Source organism: Cupressus sempervirens, chromosome 6 (assembly GCF_028749045.1).
Source record: "Cupressus sempervirens isolate cs-2001-9-10 chromosome 6, ASM2874904v1, whole genome shotgun sequence".
In the NCBI taxonomy this organism is placed as follows: domain Eukaryota; kingdom Viridiplantae; phylum Streptophyta; class Pinopsida; order Cupressales; family Cupressaceae; genus Cupressus; species Cupressus sempervirens.
In genome coordinates, this window is record NC_143123.1 from 20,550,925 (window position 1) to 20,561,252 (window position 10,328).

Consider the following 10,328-nt stretch of genomic DNA (forward strand, 5'->3'; position numbering starts at 1 on the left):
ACCCCCACCTAACATCATTGTACCTACACCAGCGCTTCACAATTTTCCATGCAGAAGTGATTGAAAAACTGTTTAAAGAAACAGAATATTGGTACAGATGCAAATGGCAAAGTCGAGGCACAACACATGTACATGGATTCATCTAGCTTGCAAATGCCCCAGATATGATAAACATAGATTGGTAGAACAACATAGCCATAGAAAAAGCATGTGAATTCTTTGATGTATACATCACTGCATGGAACCCACGTGATGTAAATGAAAGGAGCAATACGATTAATCGGTGTCCTAATGATGATCCATGCCTGCTAGAGACTAACAACATCCTTGTCACGAACGGATATGTTGATTACATAGAAATTCTCAATTGAGTACAAAGACACACTAAATGTAAAGAAGGGGCCTACTTATGGAAAAAAGGCCAAACAAAGGAGTCCCTCTATAAAGCCCATTGGAAGGAGCAACCTTACTCAACACTAACATGCGATGAGTCGGGTAAAAGAGAAATACGAACCTGCAAGAAATGATGACAGACTCAATGTACACAACCCTAAAATGTTATCCATATGGCGGGCAAACATCGATTGCCAAGCTGTGACATCAAAGGACCAAGTTCTAAAATGCATAGCCAAATATGCAGCAAAAGCAGAAAAAACATCAAAGACCTGCAAAGACATGCTAACTAGAATATGTACCAACAATCAGCCAGAAGAACTAGCTGTGAAAGCGTACTGCAAGTTTATGATGGAACTTGTAGTTGAACGTGATATAAGTGCTCAAGAAATATGTCAAATGCTGCAAAAGTTGTCTTTGGTCATGTGCAATAGAACATTTACCAAGCTAAATGTAGGACGCAAGATACTACACTGCTTTACTCGAGAAAGAAATGGAACTCACATACAGAGGAGCTACTTACAGACATACATGAACCGGCCTCAGGAAATGGAAGCAATATCACTAATCGAATCAGTCAGGTCATTCTTGTATGCAACACAACGACAAGTGGACAAATGGTAAAAAAGAAAAGATAGCGCCATCGTTAATATATACCCGAAATTTTACAGCATTCCAACTACTGACTCTGGACAGTTCCAAACATTTTGTTGGAGTGAGCTACTATTGTACAAGCACTTCAGAAACATTGAACAGGACATCGGACTCACAGAGGATATAATCATTGCAAATTGGTATCAGTTAACTTCAAATGGATAGACCGTGTGGCATGTACCCTGCACCACTACAAGCATCCCTAAGGTCGATAACCAAGAAGACATCAATGATGAGACAACTTCATTAGAGAATATAGAAATGCAGGAATGGGAACTCTTGTCATGCATGGGCCAGACAAATTATAATGATGTTGATGATATCCAAATGCTTGGTAGACGCAAATTTGATACGAATCAAAATTGGGATGAACATACTGTACCACCAAATTTACACGAGTCTGCATTAGAATTCGTAGCCTTGAACAAAAATTGCACAAGCACAAATATTACCGGTCAACATAGTGCACCGATTTACAAATTATCCCTCGACCAAGAGGAGGCCCTCAATATAATTACAACACATGGCAAAAGCCAGTTCGTCCAGCCTCTACGCATGATAATTCAAGGTATAGCAGGAACTAGAAAATCACACCTAATAAAATGCATAAGTCATGCACTGATGCATAATGCTCAACCGCAACAACAACAAATTTTGATACTTGCCCCAACAAAAGTAGTTGCATTTAACATCAATGCAACCACTATCCATTCAACCCTCAAAATCCCCATAAGAGACATGCACCTACTTAATGGCCAAGCACCGACAACATTTCAAGAGACCATGAGGTATATCAAGTATATCCTAATTGATGAGATGAGTTTCATCGGTTCAAAACTACTACTAAAGATTGATAACAGGCTACATGAGGCTTTTAATAATGAGCAATCAACACATTTTGGAGGAAGATCCATCATTCTAACTGGCAACCTTGCACAACTACCCCCAATATTAGACAAGCCCTTGCATGTAGCACACTCAGATGCTCTTGCAATTTGGAGACAATTAAGAATTGTCATAACATTGCAAACCATATTTCGCCAAAAAGGTGAAGGCCCTGTAGAAATACAATTCAAAGAAGCACTGACCAACATGTGGAATGCAAAACCAACATAGCGAGGTTGGGAACTACTAATGATAGAATCAAAACACCAACTACCAGTTGAAGAAAGCAAAGAGTTTGACAACCTACTCCACATCTTTGCTACAAATGATATTGTAACTGCACACAATCGAAGAATGCTGAAACAACTCAACTGCCCAGTCGCCATGAGCACTGCAACGACTTTGCACAGCAATCAAAAAGACCAATCAGATGAAGAACAACTCCAAAAAAATGTGCTCCTATGTAAGGGTGAACGCATTATGCTCACAGTAAATATATGGACACAATCAAGACTTGTCAATGGAGCACTTGGCAACATTACCGAAATTGCCTACAATCCTGGCTCAAAGCCGCCTAACATTCCTATGTATGTTATAGCTAGGATTGACAATTATATTGGATCAGTATGGCATCCAGCACATCCGAAATGCATTCCAATAACACCAATTTCACTAGGCAACATAAGACAAATACCTATCACTATGGCGTGGGCCATCACAATTCACAAATCTTAAGGTCTCGCACTAGACAAAGCAACAATTGATATTGGAAACACAGAACGGCAAGGTCTAACATTCACGGCTATGTCACGAGTCAAATCAATACACGGACTTCAGATCGACCCAGCTTTTCCTTTAGACAGATACAAAAAGATGCAAAATAACCCATTCACCAATATTAGAAAGAATGGAGAACAACGCCTACACCAACTTTGTTGTACAAGTAATTCAAACAGACCTCCATATATACTGGTACAACTCGTCTCGCTAGCCTACATTACTTTCCAACCTCAAAGCTCTTATAGGACTACTGTTACAAATCATTACTCATGATTTGTTTCTTCTGTACTTTCAGGGGCCACGAGAAGAATCTATTCATCACTGAAAGCAAACTGAAATGGATTCCAAATTGGACACAAGAACACCAAGGCTGCCTTCAATTTCATCTGATTTTATTTTTATTGGTGAGATCAGAGAGAAAAATATCACTTGGGTATATATGTAGGTATTTGATAGCGGACAGTCCAATTGGTATCCATAGATGTCTTATCTGAATTATAATCATAATTCTTGTCAAGAATTTGTCAGTATAGTTTGCAGATTTGTTAGCTCTGAATGAAGATATTGCAACTATCTAATGAATTAGATAATGAATCTAATTGTTTATTGAAACCAATAATGGTCATTCTAATGGCGAGAGCGCGGGATGCAGTTGGCTATGGAGGCTGGGGGCAACGGTCTTCTAGTTTTGATGAAGGAAACTACAGGAGAAACGATGGCTCCAAGTCTAGTTTTCGCTAGCACGAGGGTTGGGGTTACGGGCAGTAATATGGGTCTAAATGGCCTTTCAATAGATATGTTGGGATTCATAGGCAGAAGCCCTACTTTCAAAATAAGATGCAGTTTCAACCTCCTCAACGGGGATGGAAGAGAGGGAATGAGTGGAATAGGAGAAATCTACCACAGGGAAATAAGCCGGTTTACAGGAAATTTGACAAATTTGATTTCACAAGGATTGCTCATAAATTCTATAAACCCAAAATGCAGCAAGAGCAAAGTGAAAAATTGAAGGATATTCCCAGGGATCCACCCCATCCACCAAAGGAGAATGTCACTTACGAGGTAATGTCCACAGTGCGTTTGGATAATGTTAAATGGCTTGAATCTGTAGAGATTTTAAAAGAGAAAGCTTTCTTTTTTAAGTGGTTAGGACCGTGGCCCTCTGTAAGGACCATCAGGTTAGGATGCAAATCTATATGGGGGATTGAATGCAGATTGAAAACCTTGACGAATGGTTTCTATATGGGTTTGACTCCAAGCAAGGTTGAGAAAGAGGACATTCTTAACAATGGGTTGTATTTATTATAAGGTAAAGGTTTTTTTTTGAAGGATTGAGAACCAAACTTTGACCCAAATAAGGAGAAACTATAGGTTTTCCCCCTATGAATCAATATAAAGAATCTTCCAGTAGAATATTGGGGGGAGGATGCTCTATCAAAGATAGGGAACACTATAGGGACTTTTGTAAGAGTGGAAGAAGTGTTGAACACAACAGACTCCTCTTCACATCCTAGATTGTTAGTTAATGTAAACGAGGGGAATCCATGCCCAGATTTCATCACAATCAGCACAACGAATGGAGTTTGGAAACAACCGATAGAGGTGTGGGAAGGAGGAGACTCTTCTATAGAGAATGTTGATAGGGCAAACAGTTTATTTACAAAAGGGAAAGGGCTCATGGCTGATAAGCTATTGGAATCTTTGGAATGGAATGAAGAACAAAGGGTGATAGAGGACAGATCCCCTCATCTCCCTTTTCAATATGAACCTGAGGCAAATCAAATTTTGTAGCATGATGGGTAAGATGGTCTAAAGGTTTTCAATGAGGGAAGAGAATGTAGCTCTCGGAAGGATAAAGGTCTGTCAACTCAAGAGGTGCTGGAAATTCCCCTGGAGAAATGGGAGACAAACCAAGCGGAGTGTGCAAGAGTGGGCTCTGAAAGGTTAAGCTTAAAAAATGTCTCTCATCCAGTCACAGAGGGGGAACAAGGAAAGCTTGCCCAGCCCGAGTCTGGTGTAAAAAATGCAGATATCCCTAGGAGCTTCACTGGGGGACCAACCACAGAGTAGAGGATCACCGGATGATGTTTTGGAAGGAAATTTCAAGGACATAGAGATGTCACCTACTAGAAATCTACATGACTCTTTTGAAGGCACGGTGCAGAGTAGTAGTTTGAGGGAAGAAGAAGGATCTACACAAGACTCCCGGGAATTTGGTGACACTCTGAATGATCTATGCCTTTTTTATCAACAAGGGCTTCAAGATGAGAGAACAATAGAACAGACAAGCTCTCAGAAGCAGAAACCAAATGTGGGGAGCTGAAAGAGGAGAGGGCCAAAGCCTATCAAATTGAAGCTGGAGGCAGTTGGGAATGATGCAAATCAATCCAAAATCCTAAGATCGAGAAAAGGTTCAACCTTTTCCCGGGCGTTATGAAAACCTTATCCTGGAATGTCAGAGGCTGCAATGCCCCTGACAAGATTCGTTTAATCAAGAGATGTTTTGATCAATTGAAACCGGACCTGGTCTTGCTGCGAGAAACCAAGATAAAGGAGGACTTCCAGACTTTCAAAAACAAATTTAGGCGATGGAATTGCTTACTTTCAGGGGCAAATGGAGCGTCTGGAGGGATGGCTATCCTTTGGAAACCGGAGATATTGGAGGTAACTGATTTCTACCTAGATAGTAATTGGCAATGGTTTAGAGTTTTTGTAAAACAACTACATTGCTCCTCCTCAGTTTTCAATATCTATGGGCCAAATAAGTGTTCAGGAAAAACTTTTATGGCTTTCTTTATCAACAAAGTTGGATGTGTTAGGAAATGAAGTAGCTATCCTGGGAGGGGATTTTAATGCTATTATGAATCCAGGGGATAAAAAAGGAGGGAAAGGGTGGATTTCAGATAGCCAAAAAGATTTTAGTAATTTTGTGAGTGCAAATGGTTTAGTTGATATTCAGTTTTAAAAATGGGACTTTACGTGGACAAATAGAAGAGAGGGTTTTGTTAACATTGCAGAAAAGCTTGATAGGTTTCTTGTGGTTGGAAATTGAGCGGAGGCAAATTGGTCATGCTCAGCAGAGATCCTTCCCTTCCAAGGTTCAGACCATTTCCCCATATGTTTACGGATTCAAGATGATATGACTCCTGAAAGATGCCCCTTTAAATTTGAAGCTATGTGGTTGAAGTCTGAAGGTTTTGTGGAGCTCATAGCAGATTGGTGGGGAAAGGCTCCTATTAGGAAAGGTAATAAGGCATTTATTTTTTTCAAAAAACTACAATTTCTGAAAGAGCAATTGAAAATATGGAATAAAGAACACTTCGGTGATATTTTCACCAAGAAGGGGGAAGTAGAAGAGAAACTTAAAAATCTAAATCTTAAAGTAATAGAAAATGGAATGTTTGAGGATGACTTTAAGGAGGAGAAGTTGTTGAAAAAAGATCTCGAGGATTGTTTAAGGAAAGAGGAAATTTATTGGAGGCAGAAAGCCAGAGAGGTGTGGTTAAGGGAAGAGGATAAAAATACTAAAAATTTTCATGACTCTGTCAAATTTCGGAGGGCAAGCAATAAAATATATGAGATTAAAAAAGAAGATGGCACTATCTTACAAGATATAGAAGATATAAAGGGTGAAGCAGTTAATTTTTTTTCACAAAAGAGCCAGCATAGAGATTTGTTTCAAGGCGAGATTGAGGAGGTGTTGAGTGTAATCCCAAAAAAGATAACAGCTCTACAAAATAAAGCTTTGATGGATCCAATTAGTGAATGTGAAGTGGAGGAAGCATTAAATGGTATGGGGGGGGGAACAAAGCCCCAGGCCCTGATGGTTTTCTAGCAATGGTTTTCAAAAAACTTAGTTTCATTTTCCTAAAGGATTTATGGGCAATCTTGGAGGAATCAAGGCAGGGTGGTTTTATTCTTAAAGACTTCAACAATACCTTTATTGCCTTAGTGCCGAAAAAAGATAATCCAGCAACCTTTGAGGACTTCAGACCAATTTCTTTGTGTAACACTGTGTATAAAATTATTTCAAAAGTAATGACTAACAGGCTGAAAACTGTTATGGGTTCAATCATCTCAGAAGAACGGAGTGGTTTCCTTCCGGGAAGATCCATATTTGAAGGTGTTGTTGTGGCACATGAGGCTATTCACTCTATAAGGACTTCCAAAACTCAGAATATGATGGTGAAACTTGACATAGAAAGGGCCTATGATGAAGTTGATAGAGGTTTTCTTATTAGTGTTCTCAAAAAGTTTGGGTTTGCACAGGAATGGCTACAATGGGTGGAGAGTTGTTTATTCACACCCCACTTCTCGGTGCTTGTTAATGGTAGTCCTCAAGGTTTCTTCAAACAAGAAAAAGGTATACGGCAAGGTGACCCTTTATCCCCTTTCTTATTCATTATTATGGCATAAGTTCTAGGAAGGCTCATTCTTAAGCAAAAAGCATTAGGGTTTTGGAAAGGCATCAAAATAATGGAGGCAGTGGAGGCTTTAACCCACCTACAATTTGTGGATGACACCTTTCTAGCAGGGATAGAAAATCTTGAAGAGGCTAAAGTTATGAAGGAAACTTTAGAATTATATGGCAGAGTCTCAGGGCAGTATATAAATTGGAATAAATCAACGATTTTCTTCTTTAATACCCCAAACATTCTGCAAGTTAAGATATGTAGGCTATTGCAGATGAGAGCTAGTTCGGTGCCTAATAAATATCTAGGAATTCCTCTCTTTGCAGGTAGAAATAAATCTGAGTTTTGGGACAACTTGATAGAAAAGTGCCAAAAAAAATGGAAGGATGGAAGGGGAGATGGCTATCTTCAGCGGGCAGAATTCTAACGCTTCAAACAATCATCTCAGTTATGCCTGTTTTCTCAATGATGTGTTTGGGGATCCCCAAAAAGGTTATTAGGATTGTAGAACAAAAAATGAGAGTTTTTCTAGAATGGCTCAAATGATGGTGATAAAATACCCCTTTTGGCATGGGATAAAATATGTAAACCAAAAGAGGAAGGAGGAGCTGGCATTAGAAATTGGGAATTGATGAATAAAGCTCTAGGAGCTAAACTCGTTTGGCCCATATATGAGCATCCAATGCAATACTGGGTAAGAATTTTGGAAGGAAAATACCTAGACTCTGAAGAAACTCATAGGATTTTAACAATCCGTGAACCCCCCAAAGGATCGGCAATTTGGAATTTTCTGCTCTCTTGTAGGGAGACTATAGTGAAACATATTTCATGGCAAATTGGTAATGGTTTAAATGCTAAGTTTTGGGAAGACTCTTGGAATGGATATAAGGTTTTGGGTCTGGAGGAGGAAAATGCAGATCTTAAAGCCTATTTGAAAAGGAAATGGGATAATCAGGGAGTTGATTACATGGTAGAGAAAAATGATCTTGTGGGAAAGTTTTGGAGTTGGAAAGAGGTGTCAGATTTGGAGTTAACAGAGGCACAGTGCTCACGAATGCAGGATATTTTAAAGCTTAGAGACATAGTGATTAGCACTGCTCAGGACAAAATAATCTGGTGTGGATCTATATCTGGGAAATACTCAGTTAAGTTGGGTTATGTCATGATGGCAGAGAGAAGTGAGGTTACCTTCAACTCTAAGGATTTGTGTTGGAACAAAGAAAACCTCCCTAAAGCAAGAGCTTTTGCATGGTTAGCATATAAAGGAAGAATTCTAACTGCAGAACGATTAAATAGAATTGGAATGAATGGCCCATCCAGATGTCCTCTGTGTGAAAAGAATGAGGAAACCCTTGATCATCTCCTAGTTCAATGTTACTGTGCAAAAAAATGTTGGGACATAGTGCAACTCAAATTAGGTTGGCAGAGTCCAAGGGACAATTGTGTTAAAGGTGTGATGGATAGTTGGCCTAAAATGCAAGGAAAATCGACACTCTTAAGCATATGGATAGTTTCTCCACCTATTATTTTATGGGAACTCTGGAAGGAACGCAACAGAAGAATTTTTAGAGGCATAAAAGAGCCTTTGAGGAGATGTTTAAATCGAGTCATTTTGGCTATTGAGGAACTGGTAAGCACTACAGCTACAAATAGACAAGCCATGAATATTCTCTATACAAATGCAGATAGAAAGCTATAGGCTTCTTGGCCAGGAATTAGATTCAAATCCCCTTCAAGAGCTTTAGTTTCCAAAAAAAAAAAAAGGATGAGAAGAGAGCTGAATGAAGTCTCAAATGAAGGATGGATGAAGGCAAACTTTGATGGGGCAGCCAATGGCAACCCGGAATCATCAAGAATTGGGATCATAAGAGATTGCAAAGGATTGGTTCTTTTAAAAAGTGCAAAAAAATTACCTGTAGGAACGAATAATATTGCTGAATGCAAAGCAGCTTTATTAGCTGTCAGATTAGCTAGAAGAGAAGGCATTGAAAAACTTCATTTGGAAGGCGATTCACTTCTGGTGGTGCAAGCTATAACAAAAATGCGGATAATAGCTTGGCATCTTGAAGGTTTTATTAACCAGATAGTAGAAGAATTGAGTCATTTTGAAAAGTTTATGATTGCTCATATTAAAAGGGATGGGAATGTAGCAGCAGATTTTTTGTCTAAATGGGCTTTATCACTAAAAGATGAAAAGTTGATAATTCAACATTCAAATAAATTGAAGAATATGAATTTATACCCAGAAGAAGAGACCTCTTTATTAACCAACTAATGGGCCAAAAAAGGACGGGAAGGTCCACAGTAAAGATGGGAAAGTTTTTTTTTTTAAATGAAAAAAATCTTTTAAGTATCATGGAAAATTCCAAAATTTAAGAATGAGTTTTTCAGACTCGTGTGATCGAAGGACTCTTCATTAAGAAGAGGAAAGAGGTTTGTGGGAGTATTTATTATCAATGGTGGCAAGTTGGTTGTTTTTTATATTAGTGTGAAGCGTAGGTAGTTTTTTGTTTATGGTTTTAGGGGAAGTTCAAGGTGCGAGCAAGCAAGATGGAGCCATCTTTCACCTTCCGAACCTCATAACAACAAAAAGCATTGTTCGGATATGTTGCAGATTTCAAGATAAAAAAGATGGTAAAATGTCCAACTGAAGCAATTATTCAAGCTGTCCAAGAAACGCTGGGGCCGCTTTTTCAAAATGCCGAACACAGATGAAAACTTCACGTGGATATAGCAGCCATGGTAATGGCTTGGGGGTTACAGACTGGGGATCATGAGCAAATGGTGGGGTGGGTGATGCGGGAGCTTTTGATAAAGATTTAATTCCGAATGTGGAATCCCTGCTGGAATGGGCTCACCCAGGGTGGGCATTCGATTTTAGTAAAAGTTATGAGTTGGAAGAGGAGGGCATAGAAAAAGGAATTGTGCCTTTCCTAAATTGGCCAATAGATTTAAAGACCAGGAGGGCTACACGAATGAGAGGCACCGGGCATGGAATGCGCCATTCTGGATTTCAAGGAGGAGCTGCAGAGGAAGTGCGGGCCAAGAAATTTCCCTTAAAAAAAACGCTCAGCTAGGAGCAAGAGGAAGTTTTGATGGAGTAAGTTTAATTTTTTTAAGTTGTTTTGTGACGATAAGCTCAAGTGAAGGGGAGCCGGTTTTGAGATGGTTGCCGCAGTCTGCAGGAGGTTGGATGTGGTCTGT

At 39.3% G+C, this 10,328-nt stretch overlaps 1 protein-coding gene across 1 annotated transcript; it reads left to right on the forward strand.

Annotated features, from left to right (window-relative positions):
- The first annotated feature begins 486 nt into the window (after positions 1 to 486).
- Positions 487 to 1,212, forward strand: LOC149550858 (uncharacterized). The gene is made up of 2 exons (XM_089790010.1): positions 487 to 974; positions 1,065 to 1,212. Exons 1-2 carry the CDS (start codon positions 487 to 489, stop codon positions 1,210 to 1,212), a joined length of 636 nt encoding a protein of 211 aa, XP_089646136.1.
- Positions 1,213 to 10,328: the final 9,116 nt, after the last annotated feature.